The following is a 20,907-nucleotide window of genomic DNA, read 5'->3' as shown; positions in this document are numbered from 1 at the left end:
TGGTTTTTTTTTTTCAGCGAATTTTTCGAGGTGCTGATCTTGGCGAACATTTTCCATGATGTTATAATAAAGGATTATAACGAATAGACGTACTCGTAAACATTCAATTATTCATTAAAAAATTGCACGGAGGAAAAAATGGAAAAATCGGCTGAAAATGACAAAAAGATATTGTGAAGAAAATAAAAGTTTTCCCGTGATACCCACAACTATAGCCTCCGTAACTCCACCACCCGCATAAATATTTGAGGCCCTATCTCAACAGAAAAAGTACTGAAGAAATGAAAATGGAAACAGAAAGAACCAAAACGAAAACGAAAATAGAATAAACCCAATAACAACACCACAAGAGAAGAATTAAAGTGGACCGTCCGACCGACGATTATTTTGTCCATCTTCTCCAAAAGTTTTGAGATTTTTTGCTTCCTAAGATGAGCGCAAGCATAAGTCCCATTTTTTTTTCTCTCACTCCGTGAAGCGATAGGCAGAAAAGTTGCAGGGGGATGGGCATAACGACGTCGGTGGCACTTTTTTTTATCTCTCATCCTTTCATTTTTTGTTAGCACGATACCACAACCAACAGCTGGCCATCCATGGATTTATTTATCCCTCAGCGTTAGTCTATTTCCGGGCCGCAGACGGATAATTGCGGTCCTCACCGTGATTTAAAGAGACGCGCTTTCGCGACCTGCCCTAAGCGAATAACGCATTTATATTCTCCCTAATGTACAGACATAAATATAACAAAACGAGGCAACGAAAAAAAAAAAACAAGTGGATAATTGCCTACATTTCCTTTCAGCCTATTTACTGTTACTAATAAATAAGCAATACGCATCCGAAGGATGGCTTTCAATAATTTTTATTGCATATTATATTTATGGAAATATTTTAGTATTGTCTCTTTAAATTTAATTCTGTGAATGGACAAAGATTATTTTGTCGGAATTTAGTGTTTTACGAGCGCGCAATAATTTTCGCGTTTTTCTCTAATTGTTTCTAATTTCTAATTGTCAAACGTTATTTTGTCACTCATTGAATAGTTATTCTATTTTAAATAATGGATAAATATTTCGAAAAATATTTTTTATTAAGATATTGAAAATTCGGGATGGAGGGCTGTGTGTGAATAGTGTAGAAAACAGATTCAATAGAATAGCGCAATTCAATTCGAGATTCGAATACATTAATTGGATATTTGCTGAATTATTACGAGTATACCCATACCGCATATGAATGGTCACAAGAATCGAATGGAAGGGTCAAATAGAAAAGACCAGAGGAACAATCAGAAAGGTTAAACACGAGAACCAAAACAAACTGAACATGATTGGAATGACTGGAATCGTTCTGCTAATTCCATATACCCATCACAAAATCAAAGGGACATAAGTCCCATCTTTCTCGATTTTTCTTTGTAATAGGAAGGATTTATCTTTCAATTAATGATCACTCCAATCGTCACTCCAATCATCACTCTTTTCAGGGAATTATGAATTAATTATTTTAAAAAATAACTAAACAATGAAAATGTGGATAAAGAATATTATTGAATATTGACGTGACGAGAGGTGAGCAGGGAATTGTAACTGGAGTAATAAAAATAATGAGTAACTTGAAAGATATTGAAGGAATGTAATGTAATTGGGAATCAAGTACGGAATTAGTTCTGAAGATATGGCAATCTCTAAGTAAATCGGCGACAGTACAACTGAGCGAGCATTGGAGGGACGAATGACTAAAGAAGAAGAGACTCTCTCCCCTCTGATGTAGGCGAGTTATTGATTTCAGAGCATAAATAGAACGTTCTCTATTATTCAAGATCCACTCTGTCCACCCCTCTGCACCGATGCAGCCCTCCTTGCTCTTGTGGAAATGACAGAACAGAACTACTGTATGGTGATATAATCCCCCCAGTATCCTTTTACATCCTATCAGAGCTATCAACAGAGTTAAATTATATCCTTTATCACAAGCTTTTGCTGTGAATTTCCATGTCTTTGTCATTATATCATTTTTTTTTGTCCATGAAACCCTTTCATATTCACTTCTGCTGACAACCAGCAAGACCTTACGCGAAGAAATCAAGGATTTTCCAAAAAACGAGATGAAGTGAAGTAACAATTATTGAATTCAATTTTTTTATAAAAATAATTTTTTTAATTCTAAGGAGTTACACTATTGGAACTCCTCGTATCTTTATAGTAATAATTAATCGTTTTTTATTGAGACGCGGCTCCAAAATTCTTGTCATCTTGTTATTTGTTTATCTGATTTTCGAAATAATTTGAAGTATCATTTTTTAAATGATTAATATGTGAAATATGATGGTGTACGGACTTAAGCGAAAGACAGAGAAGCTAAAGTTTTTAAACAATCCCATCGATGAGAAACAGTTGTATATTTTTGCGCCTGCTTGTTTTTTAAACACGACAGTTGAAAAAATATTTGTTATACAACATGCATGAAAATCTGCGAAAATAATTTTCAATCAAACAATAACTGCATCTCATCTATTTGTATACGATAATTAATAAAATCGTTAAAGATGCTTTAAACGTTTCCTGCCAAAATTCACTTTTTTTTTTCATTTTTCCGCAAACTTACGATAGGATTGACACGAAAAAATATAATATTTTTGCATTCCGTAATTATCCAATGATTTACAAATTCTCAAGCGGGTGCGAATATTTTATTGCGTTTTTTCTAAACTTAAAAAAATCACAAAATACAAAAACGTTATATTTATTCATGTTAAACCTATCGATAATTTGTCAGGAAAATGAAATAAACAGGTGAATCTACCATAAAAAGGTGTCGAACATCCTTAATTTGTATTTGAATTGTAATGCGTTGTAGGCCTGTCTGAGATTTTTTATGGCTTCTGTAGGCATGAAAAAAAAAACGATGAGAACGGAGGGATTTTTCACTCTAACGGTTACTAGGCCTGATAGAAGACTTTTCCATCGACTTTACGACGGAGGGAGTGAGGGATCAAATGCCGGATGGTTCGAGGAATTGTTCAGGTTTAAAATGCAAATCGCGTACAACCTGTCGACATACAGACACTCAGACCTAGGCGAACTCGTCACGTAGAGCAGTATTATACCCCTGGATACAATAGCTTTCGTGCGAATATCATTGCGGCTATTTTCATACCATTAAAATATCAATTAAAATGGCATGAAAAATATTACTTTTCAAGATTATCAACTCCAAAAACCACCTACGTAGCAAAAATAACGATCAAAGTCTCTCAACATATATTATTCCAAAAACCCCAACGATTTGACAGCATTTTTCAAATTGAACCATTTAATTAAACTGTAACAATCAGGTTATAATGCCGTTATGATTTGGTCATACGACAATTTCAATAACTGACATCTGTCATGCGACAATCATCTGACGGTTAAATGCCCGGTCGCTGATGCGACATCGAATTATTGGATATGTTTAATCAAATTTGTGGATGACGAGAGAAAATTAATATGCCCGATTCGCAAATAGGTGGAAATTTCGTACTTCGCTCCAATAAAAGCCAAAATATTGTATATTACTCATATGAGTCTCATTTAAATTAATTTTGATTCGACTTTATAGGAGAACCCAATTTAGTTGAAAAGAAAACTATTCCAACTAATCCTCCACATGCTCATATTTTTGGATAGCACACAAAAATAAAAATCTATTAAAGCAACTCACCCTGAGTATTCCAGCTCCGAAGTATCAAAAAATCGGTGAATATTTTTGGAGCTAGTCCAAAAAAGACTTCCAACAGTTTGTCTTCTCACTCACTGAACAATTCACTAAACTTACACGTTATATCCTTTACATTAACGAAATTAATTCACCAACTGTTTAAGTATTGGTTATCATTAACTTTATAAATATATCTGTCAGCAGGTACTTGTCTGTCCTGGTTTCGATTAAGTGTTGAGTAATTAATCTTTTAGCATAGAATATATGTGTGCGTGAGCTTATGAAATTTGTGATTTTTAAACGCTATTTAATCATTAAGGATGCAGCAATTGGCGTTGTAACTCTCCATTCTCCTTTATAACAAACAATTCTATGTTTATGTACTTGCTTTTATAATATTTAATATATTCGGTGACCCAGGCACTATTGCGCTGTCGAAGGTAGATGTTTGAAGGTACTTGTAGGTACGAGGTATATTGATTCAAGGTAGAAGGTAATGTACGTTATTTTTCAACGTTGTTGATGTTGCTGTTGTTTTTTTCTAGCGTTACTATGTGGATTGTATTTATCTTGTAGTTAGAGGAAATTAGGGAAACTTTTGTCTTTCGTTTGTTAGTGAGTGATTGGAGAATTATTGGGAGGATCCTGCTCTTGGATCCGATCTATGCAAGGTCAGAAGTCTTTATCACCTCCTCGAGTTTCCCCACTGAGCCACATTGCCTTCAGTCGTTGTCACTGGTGATGGGTTTACCCGGACACGATTTGTCAACACCATCTGCAATCATAATTCAACAGAACAACATTATTTTCAGTATTTTTTGACGTGGGGGAGAGTTTACTTTGATTCATTGTCACTCGGTCATTCACCGTACGCTAAAAGTTTCTTCACTCCAATAAAAATATATTCATGCCAACCACATTTTTCCAGACCATAAATTCAATCGACATTTTCTATCACAATTTTCCTAATGTGATTCACTCAACTCAATTACATTGCAATTTTTTCGAATTTCAATCCTGATTTTTAAACTCCTATTCTCAAAATATTTTCTGAATTTTCGAAGCTGTGAATTGAACTTCAGATCAAATCAGTTGTAAAAATTCTCATTCATTTTGAAAATCGACTACAATTTATTTTTCCATTAAACAATCGCTAATATTTCCAAAAGATCTTGAATTCTTCAGGAAAAATACTTTTCACTTGAATTGAAATTTTTTATAAGAATATGTCATGTTTTGTTGTATTTTAATTTGAAACCTCAAGAGTAATTTTCTGATGGAGCACCAACGGATTTTATTAGAGGAGATTTTTCCATTTGGATTTTCCCAAGATATTCACGAAAATAGCGAATATTATTTTTCTATGGGAATCTGACTACTGAAACCCCAAAAATTATAATTCCGCACTATTTTTCCTTTCACGGATCACGAACGCGAAAACTGATGACGAATTTCATTCACATATTTGCATACGCTCATCGGACCTGCCTTATGCCCACAACCGAGAAAGTCCGTTGTTATTTCCCGTCTTTTTTTCTTTCTTAACTTATTATTGAGCCGCCATTGTAAGAGTCATTCAGCCGTCGCGGAGTTTTATTGCGTCACTCAGAGGAATTTAGTGTAGGTATGTCAGTGCAGAAGAATGTCATTGCGACTGAACGACAACTCTCAAAATGAAGATGGAAATGAAAATATTCATTTTCCACGGTTGAGGTCAATGGAGACAGTACCAATGGAATTTTTATGCGCCTCAGCAAGAAACTCATTCCGAACAAATTGAAAAAACCTTAAGAATATCACGTATCTGGATAAACAAACTAAAGAAATAATCTTCGATATTTAAGAATTAATGAAAAGGTGGATTTCGACTGAAAGGGTGTGGAACATCTTTAATAATTATCCGGAGATTGTCTGTGCTTATCTTCCGTAAAAAAATTAGTGATTTATTCTAGACACCAATCGTGGCTTGACGTTATGATCAACGACTCATTCGCGTAAATCTTTCATTCCCACACGACACTCACCATTTACATGGAATTTGCATGGACAATTTGATGTCTATAGCCACGAGAAATCGTCTCTCTTTCGCGATAACGTATTTACACACAGAAATAGACTGACCTATCTCAAATCACAGTGCTGCCACTTCCGTTGAGTGACCCTGAATATGAAAAATGCAGATGAATAAATATTTTCGGAAAATATTATAATATAGTTCGTACGAATAATGATTGAGATTGCAATCGAAACTTCAATTCGATAAAAAAATTATTTCAGTAATGAAGTGATGAAATGGTGGAAATTAATTCCATGAGAACCTCATTTTTTCAGCGATATATTATTTAATAATTTTTTCGTAGTTTTTGATTTGCAAAAACTATGAAAATAAATGATACCAAGATTGACGGCTTTAACAGAAAAAACACCAGAAGGTACTAAAACCAGCGAAGTTTGATAAAAAATTTTACTTTTTTATCTCAGGATATTTCATAGTGAAAAGTTTATTGTTATTTGTATTGCATTCAGGTGTAATTTATCTCTAGAAGACGAGGAAGACATTGAATTTCTGAATTTTCCACTTCGAGAATATAAAAGATCTGTATTGTTAATATTTTACTCTGATAATTCAAATCGAATAGAAAATTTTTTAAGATTGTTCAATATTGTTATTTTTTTGCTAGACAAAAAAATAATAACGCTTGTGTACGTGGATGAGGATTATTTAAACATTTTAATGATAACGAGACTGTTATAAGCATGACGTAATATAGCAATTTAAAGTGCGATAGTAGGCCATTCATGCCGGCGTGAGCCGCCCATAAATGACCACGATGCGTTACCATCTTGTACTCCTCCACACCTCATTCGTGTACACAAACACAAGTGCAACATTTCTCTCACATATGTACAAGTCAAGCGTGAAGCCATGATACATATACCCCACTCCGAGGGAATATAATATTCTCATTTATTGTCAGTTGTACTGTCTCGACGAGAGCTGACGACCCGTAAACGACACTGTGTCTCGTGCCACATTGTCACATGTTTCACAGCCACCATTCAACCAATTTCACGTCAATTCTCCCCACTCAATCATTAAATCTCATATCCACTATTATTTTTATCAATTTTTTACCGCGGAGATACACTACCAAAAAATTACATCTGAAATTTTTAAAAAGAAAACTTGGAATTTTTTGAGAATCTTCTGCGACTTTTAGGCAAAATTTTCGATCGAATTAATTTGGTATTAAATTGAAAGTCATAATTGAAAAATCATCATCTGGACTAACAGATCATAAAATTTTTGACGAGCCCCGAAGTTCTTCCTAACATTCATCAAATTTTCGAAAAAAAAAATCCAAAAATACAGAAAATGAATATCGACGACTAGCCCTCAAGAATCCCATGCAAGAAATACAAGAAAAAAAAATCTCTAATTCCACAGAAGAATTACCACCGAACAGGAGATAAAGTCTGAAAACACATACATACACAACGATGGCCACTGAAAAAATGGAATTTTCGAGCTATTCGAAGACTATATACATAACCAAAAAAAATAGACCAATGAAAATCAACGACTACAACGATTCGACTCGACCAGATAAATAGATACGAACATTTAAAAAACTATTTTCAATTGTAAAACACCTGCATTCCATTGGATTCGAATTGAGAGTAAACTCTCGACGTCTCTCCCCTCCAATTGAAGCGTCAACAATTTCAAACGGTTAGTAGCACAAAGCCGAGATGGGGGAAAGCTCTGGTGTACATGTGCTTGTATGAAGTGCAGCCCATGGCCACCCGACGACGCATTGACGCGCAGAAATACCCATTATACTATCTCCACCGAAAACATCGACCCCAATCCAACGATATGCTTTCAGTCCCTCCACCCTCTTTATTCTTTTTAAAAACTGGTCTTCACCTTTTTTTTTCTCTCCCCCCACATTACTGCATCCTTGTGCCTTGCACAGCGCAGACTCACTGGGTATGTAGGCTTCTACTGCGTGTACGCTAAAAATGATACACTGACGTCATCAGCCTCGATGCTTTATATTAATAATTAAGGTGATGATGCATTGACTGAATGTGACAATTGAACGGGAGAGGGGACACCTCTCAGTACTTCTCTTTTTCACGGAAATCTAAAAAAAACTACGACGCAACGCTTTATTGAGTATAATAGCGAGTGCAGTCTGCCGGGCAAATAGTTATTGACCTTTATCGCTAGTGACCTCCTGGTTGTGTTGATCGTGTTGATGCAGGCAAAGAATGTGCCAATGGCGCGCAAGCGTGTGCAACCTAGCCACTCACTATTCTCAAAACAGTTGCAGTCCAACTTTGGGGTTATACACACCCATTGAACGCCAAAAAAAATATACACTGAGACAAAAAAATTATCTTCTGTATTTACTGAACACGAGAAAATGTATTTGAAATGATTTCTACTGATTTACTGAAGAGAAGTCGATGTGCTTGGGAAATGATTTTTTTTTCTCAGTGTAGGATTCTGGGGATATGGGCATGTTAAAAACTGGTCCATTCTCAATTTTTTAATTTCCCTGGAGTCAGAGATAAATGGATGAATAAAGTTGTTAGCTAGTAGTCGATTGATAGACTTTCAAGTGGAATTCGCAAACGACATTTTCTCCCTAGTCGAATAGTCGAATAGAATAGGAATTTTAGTTGATGAAATCCGGTCATTTTTCAGAAAATAAAAATCGAAAATATCATCGATACGCAATAAAACAGTACCTGGCACAGTGAATGTGCTAAAACCGTTCGTAAAATCGGAGAAAGTCTACGGTAAAATGATGTCGGTTATGAAAATATTCACATTGAAGACTCACGGAATCCACAGGATTTCATTTACATTTTCTACAGTTGGCGAAACCACTAATTGCCACAATTAAATATGTAGTACTAAATTGTTGGTAAATACAATGCATTAAAGGTGAAAAATGTCACTTTCCCCATTGCTGTTTGCACTTGTATTTATCTTCTAGAGATTAATCCAACGAAAACTGATAAAATGATAACGAAAAAATAACCTGTCAAACAATCTCGTCGAGCAGAGGATATTTTTCCGCGGGTTATTCTCATTTTCAGCCCCAGAAATAATAATTCGAAATTTTATGAATATTTTGTCGCTGTTATTCATTCCCAATTGAATATTCATTGCGCTTTTTTTTCTAGGGCATCGACCACAATTGCAATATAAGAACTTCCATCGATTATTCATGAGGCTAAATACAAAAATCATTCGTACACCCTAATTTGAATTTCTTTCAGTGTTGTCTGCAGTTTCAATTGCAGTCAATTACAAACAGACAGTCAGTGAAAAAGAAACCAGCTCACAGGCACATGTGCACACGGTTTTTCATTCGCAAAAATAATTTTCTAGGCGATTGGCCGGTTGATTCTAAAATTAGACTCATTGTCTTAAGTTCACAGTAAGATGTTGAAATTAGAGAGTCCAATTACGTCATTTTTGGATTTTTCGAAAGGACACGATAATGATTGCCATTAAAGTCTCTTACTCATGATTGAGATAACTTTAAGACCTAGATAATATAATTATTTATTTGTAGATGTTGTGCAATGTTAGACCTACTATTGAAATTCAATTCAATTTTTTTTACTTTCAAATCAAGTAGTCGTCTTGTTAAACTAGTCTTCCCAACTCATGATTAACGTAAAGTTGTATTAGATGTCTATTTGTGGTATTTTAAGTTAGATCGCGGTTTTGTCATTTGGGATTTAATCGGAGAAATCGACAAGTCAAATATGAAAGATTTCTGCGGGAATAAAAAAAATCTACCGATTAAAATGCTTTCTATATTCGATGTACCACCGGAAACGCGGACAAGAACGGAAATGGTTATTTCCTCAGATGTTCTATTTTTTAATTACGCTAATTTTGATAATTCGTGTTAACAAATTGACTGACAAATTTATAATGAAAAAATCAATCAGATTCGATGATTTTTCTAGACCAAAGTGTGCATTTATTAACCTTAGCATGATTATCTAACCTTGGAATACCAGAACAATAATGAGTGCAGGACTAAGAGTACTCTCCTTACTATTCTCTGTAATAGGCTCAGTGGCGTAAGGGGTCAAACCGGATTCCTTCGATAAAATGCCGATAAAGTAGAGAATGTCTTGTTTTACAAGTTCTCATTCTCTCATGCCTGCTGAACTAGCACATAAATCTTAAGGCTTTCTTAGTGTGGCAAGAATTTTCTTCGCTCAGTTGACTTAATTTCTTATCGACATAACAATTGTCTACGGGTATTTATAATATCCATGGTCCGAATATTCTCTTTCTACGGGTATTAATCATGAAAAGTTTCTCCGAGTGGGTGGATGAACTTCGAAAATAGTTTGAGGAATCTACATGTAGTTTAGGTCACTTGTTTTATGAGGTAGTGAGAAGTATGATAATGAGAGGTCGGGGGGTCATCGGAATTGTTTCGAATTCCCCATTCATCAATAAATCAATTCTGGGTTCCCTAGAAAGTCAAGTATTTTGAGTTTTAAATTGAATAGAGTTCATTTTTGAAGGGTAAATGGAAATGTTAACGTCCGAGTGTCAAGAAGCGATGGATTTCAACAAGAAATATCATATTTATGAACAATATAGTAGCAATCTTATTTGTTTCCTCTGTGGACAAAAATGTGGAAATTTTTTTTTCAATTGGCAGAATGAAAAATTTTATTTACGCACGTTGCAAATATATTATTCATTAATTAAGTTGCCAATCAGAATAAAAAACAGAAAACATGGAGAATTCTGGAAATTGAGGCAGGGTCTGAGAAAATAAATCAGCTGCTTAGAGCTGATTCCACATTCCGAGAAAGTATTCGATATGTCAGCATAATTGGAGAAATAATCTCGAGGTTTCGTTATCCCTCTCTCTTCATTTCAAGTATTGCATCCGCTCAATATTGCATAATCCCGAATTTGTCAATTGACAAGAAGTACTTTAATATTCAATTAATAAAGCAAAATTCATTTCCAAAATATTTCGTAATTCAGAAGAGAAATTGAAATCCTCATGAAGACATTTCCGTGGCTCTCACTTTTCTCTAAGATTTATCGTAAAAGTTAACTCGAAATCGATGGAGTAAAAAAAATTTTTTTTTCTCCTTTTTGAAAGTATTTAGAGAAGTGAAGACGTGCAAAAAAAATCTGCCATTTAATCAACACTTCAATAAAGTTCAGACATCGGAAGAAAGTCTCAGAGGTGCATTTTGGCCCGTTGCCACTACATCTCAGTTTTTACATCTCATCCTAGTTATTTATTTATTTTGGGGTTTATTTGGTAATCGAAAATTGCACTTCGATTATTCAAAATCTGAATTAGAAAAGAATACCCTATTAATATCGATGGCACTCCAAAAATAATGCTTAGATAACGAGGAAATGTGATCACGTAAACTACTTCCTGACTTAGAGGTTTTAGTCCATGAAATTTGAAACTTCTGTAAACATCGAGCCTATCGAAAAACATCCGATAATTTTGGAGCATGAGTAGCATGACAGCTTCGAAATAAATTACAAATCTCCGAGTATTCTACCTTAAAACCACTCGACTGGGAAAATATTCTCAAATATCAGACATATAAGCACAATTGGCACTTCAGACATTTTTAAACGTAATATTCATAACAAAAAATAAAATGATAAATTGAGTGCAATTCAAATTCATCGAAAAAATGAACAAGTTTACGCATCAAAGGAAACATTTCATGTCAATATTCGTTAAGGATTGAATAAGTTTCTTGAAACATTTGAAAAAACAATTGAGATTATTTGCCTGTACGTTATAATCAATAACATATCTCATTTACTCCTGCTGGGTAAATTAAGAAATATATGAATACTTGTATTTGAACTGTGCGGATTTTTCAGTAGTTTGTAAATTTCTATAGCCAAAATAATTTAGTCTCAGTATATTCCCTCCCAAAACAATTCCCCGGACATCTGCCAACCCCCTAAAAAAATATTGCAAAACCCCTTCCAACAAATACTCGCCGAAACCCCCGTCGCTCAAGATGTCCTCTCCCCAAACGACGCAAAACCGCCCTTGACAGTAGCCACCCTCCCAACCCAGAAAAAAAAATCCAAGAATAAAAATGAAAAATACTCACAAAATGTGCGTTCCTCAAAGTTCCTCCCCCACCAGTAATTCCACCTCCTCACCAACATAGACAATAAAATAAGAAAACTGTCAAATCCAGCAAATTGAAATGCCGAAACACTTTACAACACGTGCACGCCACTTTCCTCCGATGACAAAAAAAAAAAGCCCCCCCCGTCCGCGGAACAACAAAAAACAAAAACAAATGTAAGAATAAAAGATTCTTCAGCACATAACTCTCCTCGGCATTTGTATATACATTAACGTGCGTTGACTCGATGAAACGTGCGATAATACCGATATCTCACTTCAATATTCAAACGTTTTTACATCTGTCTCACTCGTTTTCACGCTTTTGATTCCCCGGGGGTCTTCACACACACACAACTTGAGACATTGAAAACACACGCAAGCGCATAACACACACACCCCTCACACTGACACCAGAGGGACACACACACGCAAATTAATATTTGACGGTTCTGTGTATATACAAACGAATTTTCACTCGTTAAATATATAATCACTGATTTTTTTAAGGTTACACCGGTTGACTGATCATCAGCGTCACTTGATGAATGATTAATGCGGTGATTTGATGTTGTGGTTGGTTTTAATTGTTGTGAAATGATATAAATTGCTTGGACATTCGACGTTTGGTTGAAGTCAGCATCCGCCAACCGCTGAGAATGCAAGCGCGCGACTGCCGGGCGGCGCTCGATTCGCTCGCGGGCGCCCGCTCTCGGACCGCTCCAGAGAGTCAGCACTCGAGGTTAGGAGGAGCCACCACCGCCACCATCGCCACCATCGCCTGGCACCACTGTCTACTACCACTACTGCCACTGCCCACTCTTTTCACCTCTGTTGGTCCTACTGACTACTTCAAAACCACCCCCACACACCATCTCCATCTCATCCATTTACCACTTATCCACCTTTACATCCTAAATAAATTGAAAAAATATTAACTATTTTTTTAAACTACATTACTAACCACGAGAAAATATATGGACTGTGGACTGAGTCAAAAATTGTCATTATTTTATACTATGATGACAACGAATTTTATCGGTTGAGAATATTTTTTTTCTGAATCTTAATAATTATTCCATTGTTCTTAATTTTGCAAGGAATCGATATTAAGATCGAAGAACTGAACCATTTTAATTATTCATTAATAAACTCAAAAAAACAATATATGCATGAATATTCATGAATGAAAAGGGAACTGAACACCATTTAATTAGTTTATTTAATAATTGAAAATCCCAGGATCTGCAATATTATCCCTGTATGTAGATGGATATATTGAATATTTGTATTCGCCAATTAAATATAATCCGAATCGATAAAAATCGTCCCACTATTTTTTCTACTGAAAAAATGATAGTTTTATAAATGGCAGACGGTGGCTCTAGCTAATGGAGTTGAATGATTAGTGTAGAGGATCGTTGGTCGACAATGGCACGTGGACACCCAACAAAGTCGAGATATAACCCAAGCTATATATTTTAGGCTTTATTGATTAAGTAACCGCTGATATGAATCTCATTGTCAGCGATAGTTCACTCGTGTCCTTAGAAAATTTCTACCCACTATCTGCAATCATGACCTACGTACATATACCCGATACTCATGCAAATGTTCATTGACCTATATAAGTATATATAAAGGCAAGTTACATTAGTGATGAGGTCTAGTCACAAAAGAAAAATACAATGCAAACAAAATAAAACACTTCGATCTATTTTTCATTTAATACCAATTTTCCCATTACATAACAGTGATTACCAGTCAATTTAATTTATTGAATATTTAACACTTGATTATCTAGGGGAAAATAATAATTACATAATTCAAAAATTGGATAATTGAAAAAATTATTTTCAAGCATCGAATTGTAATAAGATCTTGTGCTCAAGTCACATTGAATGGAAAAATATTAAATCAATTGAGTAGACAATCCTTAGGAATATAACTTGAAGACAATATACAAGATTTGAAATTCTCTTCTGCATCCATTTGAATGAATTATTCCCAAAAAATGGCTGACCTCAAAAATAATGAGGAGAGACGATCCACTCTGTTCAAGTCGAGTGTTGATAACTCGATTGAAATTAACGACAGGAGGAAAATAAAACCCGGAATAAATGGTTAACGGCAAAATTTTCTAGAGAATATAAAAAAGTGCTGCGAAGATTTCTATTATCAAAGGGAAAAATGTGAGAAAAAAGTGGCGATGACGATGCAACCGGAGAGTCGGCAGTTGTAAAAAGAAGAGAACGATGAAGATGATGAAGATGATGATGCAGAAGAGGACGGGTGGAGGTGGTTGGGAGGGAAATGGGAATAGAAGTGGTAATGTGTGGTAGGAGGCATATAGGACGAGGGACAGAGAGAAATAGCAAGAAGAGATGAGGAAAAGGTGAGGAAGAGGGTGAGTATTCAGTACAGATAAGCCAACATCAGCAGGCCGACTCAGCGGATACCACTACACCGATAAAAAAACAAAAGTGCATCTCCAACGCCAAGATGGCCGTTCGCTTCACTGACTCTCAAGGTTATACCTCTGCCCAGTTCAGTGACTATCTATTCCGGCTTCTATTTGTTATGTTCAATTACTCACACACTCCATAATCACACCAATCCAACTATTAAGTTATTAACAAAATCCACATTTTCATTTACTTTTCTCCCGACGAAATTGAAATATTGACAATTTATTTAAAGAACTCGATTATTAACACCATTTTGCACACAGATGCATTCTTTCACTTTCACATTTTTTTTATTTGAGGGAATGGACGGTTTAACTGGGATTATTTGAAAAATTCTGGTTGTGCTTTTCGTGTATTGTAATTTGAGATTTGCGGGTTTTTTTAATTAATTTGAATGAAAGTTTTTGGAAAGGAAGAAAAATTAGCTGCATATCCTGGGGTTGAAGAAATTTGGGATAGGTGGAAATTTTTATTTCAAGTTTATAAAAATTCAGGAAGATGAATTTTCTACTGGGTTGAGAATTGAACTGAAAAATTGAATAATTGTTAATTGTTTTTAAAATTGGAGCATGATGAAAATGCAGTGGGGTGAGGTATAAGTGAAAGTGAATTTTTTTTTATTTAATACGTACTCCATAGCTGAAACTGGTCCCGGAAGGTTACACTCTGAGTGTTTTGCGTGGCTTTGGGTCACCGGGTAATCGAACGACCGGGTAATATAACAACGTGTGTATAAGCGGGTGATACGGTTTTATACGCAATTGCAGTTACCCCTCACATTCTCAATGACATTGCTGCTAAATTTCAGGGCAACTTCGTTTGATTATACACGACCAGAAGAAAATTTGCCAAAAAACCATAAGATAATTAAAAAATTACACCTTGAAAAATAATTGAAATACATAAATAATCAATTAGACATAGTTCTCGACATTTTCATGTTATTTCCAGGAAGAATTCCCCACAGATAACGTTTTGATCTATATCAGCTCTCAGAAAAAAAAATTACTTTAACAAATTAAATTTTACAATAATAAAAAATTCGTAGTATTTTTTTTTTTCAAGACACAACAGTGCAAGAAATCATTTTGCCATAAAATCTCATTAAAAAAAACCTCTACCACTGAAATAATCACATTTCGATTGAGTCACTTAATTTTTACAAGATCTTTCTCCCCATACGACGGTGTAAAATTCAGGAGAGAAGGACATCGAGTTGAGTAAAAGTTGAAATGAGTCGAATCCTCGAATATGTTGGTCCTTGGGGCTATATCAACCATTGGATTAATGCCACTGAACGTTGATCCGAGAAATGCACTGAGGTGATGCTAAAAGGACCTATTTTTATTCTTGCCGGTGTCGAGATGATTTAAAAATCATTTCTTCGAGCGAGTGGGATATTTATTACAACTTATGTTTGAAATATTTTCATTCGGTGATTAATGCGGAATTTTATTTTGAAATTTCAGTGCATTGGGAATTGAGAGTTTGGCGAGATGAGCAGTTGGACAATTTAATGCGCTGCGGTGCATTTGAGGATCGCTGTGTCTCAAGGCCGAAGCGTCCGAGAGCGAGAGCTAAGGACGCGCCATTCGCTACTTCGCCAATGGTCCCCTCTTACTCCTCATTCCTCATTCCTAACTCCTCACTCCTCACTCCTCATTCTACTCAAAACACTATGCAACGGCCCAGTGGCAACTTGCAACTCCCCGACTCAACTCGGAGCTGCATTCATTATCAACCAACTATTTTTTCACATCACTATTACATGTTCACTTCATCCATTTGCTGCACCTCATTGCTTCCCTCAGAAAAAAAATGGGTTACGCATATGACCAGAAAAATGTTACTTTCCGCACTTGTAATACAACGTACAATGATGCAATTACAACAGGTGTACAACGAAATATTTATGAGCATTTTTATTAGGAATTTTTATTAGAAATTTTTATTTGAAATTTTTATTTGAAACAGATTCTACCTGTTATACTCCATTCAATAAGCCATTCAGCTTTAAGATTCACTATTTGACGTAAATGATGCGGTAGTAAATGAAGGGCACCGAAAATCACGAATTTCGCATACATATGGATGCTGTAATGACTAGAAACTCCTAGACCATCTGTTCCAAGTTATAATCTGCTACATCAGCTCATCCTCTGCTTGAAAATTCGCCAACCTTGACACAAAACATTACTCCAGGGTATGAACCAAATAAACTTATTCTCGTAGACTTACATATCCTCTAAAAATTCATTTCAACATTTTCAAACATCTGCATCGAAAAAATTTGAAAGCAGAAATGCAAGCTATCCGAGGGGTGAAGTTGATGTCTATTCAACTTCAGATGCCATCGTGCACAAATGGGTAAAGAGCTTTGGTATTGATCAAGGGAGTTGTCGACGGGTGTTCTTGAACCCCAGGAGTCTCAATTTTACATCGAGTTTACGATATACCCAGGACAGGGTAAATTGCTACACTCAACAGCATATCCAAGAGTATCAATGGCTTGAATCGCACTATTTGAGTACCAGGGCACTCGAAATTTAAATTTTCAACTTCCTATCAAAATGCACTGTGTTCAATTTCGAGAATTGTTTGAAAAAAATATTTCCACTGCACAATAAAAAAAAAGTTTTTCACCATCACACCCAACTTTTCCTCCATCATATTTCGTTTTGAAATTCCAAAAATAACGTGAATCTTTATAAAATCCCTCTCCTCATGTGAATTAAATAAAATTTAGCCCTTCATATTTAAGGCGATAGAGGGTCTAATAAAAATTTGCAAACTTTAAATTCTCAACTTCCTTGCAGAATTTCGAAAATTGTTTGAATTTTCGCGATTCTTCTAGCACTGCAGAGCTGGACGAAGTTGGACATTGGTTGAATAACCGTGAAATAAACTAATTACTCAATTATTAAATTTCAAGAGTAATTTGTTGAGTTGAGGAACGCTGAAGGTTGAAACAATTGATGCAATTACCTCGAATATACTAATTGGAGTAATTCATCTGTTGATCGGATTGGCCGAGAAACGTGTGGCACAAAAGATTTATCTGCTTGCACCCAGTGTTTTTGGTGCATTGATCTCAAGGCCAAGGAACGGTTATTGGCATGCAGGTCAAAAGTCTCAGAGTTTGAGCGTGAAAATTCATGTGCATGTCTAGGGGTGAGGTGTAGGAGGAGTTGGCTGTAAGCACGTGCAATTGGTTAGCCTATGAAAGTTTGTTTATATTTGAAAAGAAGCAGAACGATGAGCCAAAAAGGCGTCATGCAGCCTTCGCCAAACATTGCACCGTCAGTCATAAAACGATGAGTTTATCATCTGTCCTGAGGTTTAACTATTCAGCTGTAAATCCTCCGCTTTCAAGTCTCTCCATCTTGCTTTCTTTTCCCGTCAATTCCTCCTTTCCCCTTTGAATAACAATTTAAACAAATTCGTGAATAGAAATCTTTTTCTGGTCATGAGCTGCCAACGGGTGTCTCAAATTATATCGGAATTTTCTGTTTTCGTTTATTTATCCGTGATTTATCAATAATTGAGAATTTACAGAGTCATTTATTTATTTTATTCTAGTTGTTTCAGGTTTTTCGCACTTGTCATGAATGGAATGTAAATCAAATGGTGCATCATTGTTGACCTCGTGCTAAAAATGACGCAATGTCACTGTCTCAGAATTATTCGAGATGCGCCATTTCGCAGAAATGTTTCCATCACCGAAAATATAAACGGCGTGGCAGGGCCATCACTGGGGAAATGCAGATATTATTTTAGTTGAAGACCCTCAAATATTATTCCTCATTTTTATCGGGAATACAATTGAAAAACTATGACTAACGCTTGACTGTGAATAAATAAAATTCATAAATTTTATAAATTTGAGTTTTTGAAAAAAAAATCTCCCCAAAAATTTTTCAAAATTCAGTGTTTAAATACTCGTGAATTAAATTTCTCCGTTAAATTGCCCTTAATTCCCTACAGAAAATAACTTTGAAACTTGTCAAAGAACTTCCCATCTCCCTGAAGAGCAGTGCGATAAAAAATTCACGCTGAAAGCAGTATAAAAATGATAGAGTACCAAATAATGTCGTCAAAACTCTCATTTCCACAAGAAGTGACACTCGATGGCGAGGAAATGAAAACCGAGTTGACACATCCCCGGGAAACAAGATGAAAAAATTTATATATTCTGATAAAAAAGAACACACCTCTTCGCAAGCGATCTCCTTCCTCCCTCTTCCCCTGGAGTATACAGGTCTATATTTCTGGGGGTATATCAGTGCAGGTTTTTGCGCGTCTGTTGTCATAGAAACCGAAGCAACTTCTTCCTCTATATACGCTCTTCCTTCTCTTCCTCAACGGCTTGATTGTGTTCGTAAAACGCCTCGAGTGCCAATATTCTGTGCATGTGTGTGGATTGAGGGGATACCAATGTCCTGAGGGGATGGAATTATGCTGTATACTCAACCCTTTTGCGTCGTTTTCACAAAATCCTCAGGGTTCCTACACTCCTGCCATATTTCAAGATGAATCTCCCTGAGATAGAGCTTGCTGTAATTCCATGTCCTGTCTCAAATCGTGCTATGACATGTCATTGAATATTTATGTAGATAGGACCATTAAAAGGGGATGGAAATTGCCGATGAATACGAAGTTATAGTGGGTTGGCAAGTCTTTTACGACGTACCAACATAATTTACGATGTTTTACACTTCTGTCATGTTTTCTGTCAAATCCCCCCAAAAACAGATTTTCCATTAATTCCATGTTTCGCGCCAAATCGTGTCATTGAGTATTGATGTGAATGGGGTTGCTAAAAAAAAAACAAGGATTTTTGTTGTTTGACCCTTTAGCGTCGTTTACACAAAATCCTTGCTGGTTCTCTGTTTTTACTATGTTTTGAGTTTCTCATTAATTCCATGTTTTGGAGCAAGTCGTCCTATGAGATATTATCGAGTATTTATGCAAATAGGCTCGTTAAAAACACACGGAAATTGCCAATGTCCTGAGGCCTAAAGTCGGGGCGTGTACGAAAGTCTTTTGCGTTGTTGCAGCAAAATTCTTGATGTTCCTACACTCCTGTCGTGTTTTGAAAGGAATCATCCTCAGATAAAGTTTTAATTAATTCCATGTTTTGAATGAGACCGTACAGAGAATGTGATCAGGTATTCATATGAATGACATTGATGAAGTGCATGAAAGTCACAACCCGTTTTTTGGTTTTCGTGTGCAATTAACATTTTTTAATTGTAATCCCTTTTTCAAGTAATTGTCATGGTAAACTTAGAGTTAATTGGAATGGAGTGGCTGAAATGCTTGAAAGCTGTGATTTAGATGGGGGTGGGAGACGATAGGACAGAATATGCAATGTACATAACATTTAAATCGAGGAGTAAGGCTGAAGTTGGACATTGTGGCGATAGCCTGAGTGTTGGGGGTTGTTAGCCTAATGTCTCAGCCTACGTGGACCTCCCGCGAGGTTCTCAACCTTGTTTACATAAATCATTGGGCTATATAATGCCAGCAACCAGAGGAGAGCAGAGAACATTTAATTTCGTTGACCAGATGTCGATTTTCTCAAAGAATTGCGGAAATATACAATTCATTGACTTGCAGCTATATTCCAATTGGATGGCCCTCCAAAGTGGTGATGAACGAGCGACAGGCGGTTGTAATTAATCATGTCGAGTTTAGGGAATTTTTAAAAGTGGGAATGTTGTTCAGCGATGGAAACAACGGGGAAAAGAGAGTGATGACCGTGAGGGGGTGAGGGGGTGAGGAGGAACGTTGACGGAGGAGTGGCGTCTGCGTCTACGACCTTGATATGACCCCAGCCAAGGTCGCCTCTTCTCGGTCCTCCCGGCGTACGCAAGTCCCCGGTTAATACATCCACTAGATCAATTCCAAGGTCAATGTCACGGCACAGACACTTTTCAATCGCAAGAAATTCATCGACCTCTTCTTCCCCTTTCCCCCCATTTCATCACCTTTCTGAACGCCTCGGGTGTTTTGTTTATTTTATGAATATCGGTCATTCTTGATGTTCATGTCATTTCATGATTGATTGATCATAAAAATTAACGATTCAGACATGAAGTCATTGAAGACGGAACTGGGGTTCGCTTATCGATTACGGAATTGACTCGGGAAATTTAAGTGATGGTATCGCAATTTTTCATTGATAATTGAGATAACATTACGGTACTGATGAAAAATAGTGCATTGCAGTACATTGCGTACATTCCAGCTATATATTCATGTCGACTTATTACTACGACTTACTGAATTTCTTGTAGTTTTCAACGATTAAATTGAGATATTTGACTTTGGATTGATTCCGGATTCTGGAATTTCCCAGAGTTTCTCTCTCTTCTCTGTATTTTCCCTTTAAATCCAGAGTCAGAGTATAAATAGTTAACTCTAAGGTTCATCAATCATTAAAGTAGTAATTATTGAAAGGATTATCTTAATAGACGGTCAAGCAATCAATTTAATAAAAAATTGAATTCATGATGTAATTGACTTGAAAGGGTGTCATCACTAAAATAGGC

At 35.9% G+C, this 20,907-nt stretch overlaps 2 protein-coding genes across 3 annotated transcripts in view; one reads left to right on the top strand and one right to left on the bottom strand.

Moving 5' to 3' along the window:
• EcR (Ecdysone receptor) overlaps window positions 1–12,562 on the bottom strand; it is a 45,421-nt gene extending 32,859 nt beyond the window's left edge. For both annotated transcript variants that reach the window (XM_011307191.1, XM_011307192.1), the window contains exons 1-2: window positions 11,866–12,562; window positions 3,706–4,477 (exon numbers count right to left, since the gene is read on the bottom strand). The gene's annotated coding sequence lies outside the window, so the exon portion shown is untranslated. The remainder of the gene's footprint in view (window positions 1–3,705; window positions 4,478–11,865) is intronic.
• A 1,631-nt stretch (window positions 12,563–14,193) lies between these two features.
• Window positions 14,194–16,389, top strand: LOC105268027 (uncharacterized). Its single transcript, XM_011307260.1, has 3 exons — window positions 14,194–14,415; window positions 15,823–16,047; window positions 16,328–16,389. The coding sequence occupies exons 1-3, from the start codon at window positions 14,388–14,390 to the stop codon at window positions 16,387–16,389; spliced, it is 315 nt and encodes a 104-aa protein (XP_011305562.1). The 5' UTR covers window positions 14,194–14,387.
• The last annotated feature ends 4,518 nt before the right edge of the window (window positions 16,390–20,907 follow it).

This window comes from Fopius arisanus, unplaced genomic scaffold, assembly GCF_000806365.1.
Source record: "Fopius arisanus strain USDA-PBARC FA_bdor unplaced genomic scaffold, ASM80636v1 scaffold00052, whole genome shotgun sequence".
Lineage (NCBI taxonomy): Eukaryota > Metazoa > Arthropoda > Insecta > Hymenoptera > Braconidae > Fopius > Fopius arisanus.
The sequence above is the reverse complement of the archived record's forward strand: the minus strand, read 5'-3'. Positions and strand labels throughout refer to the sequence as shown.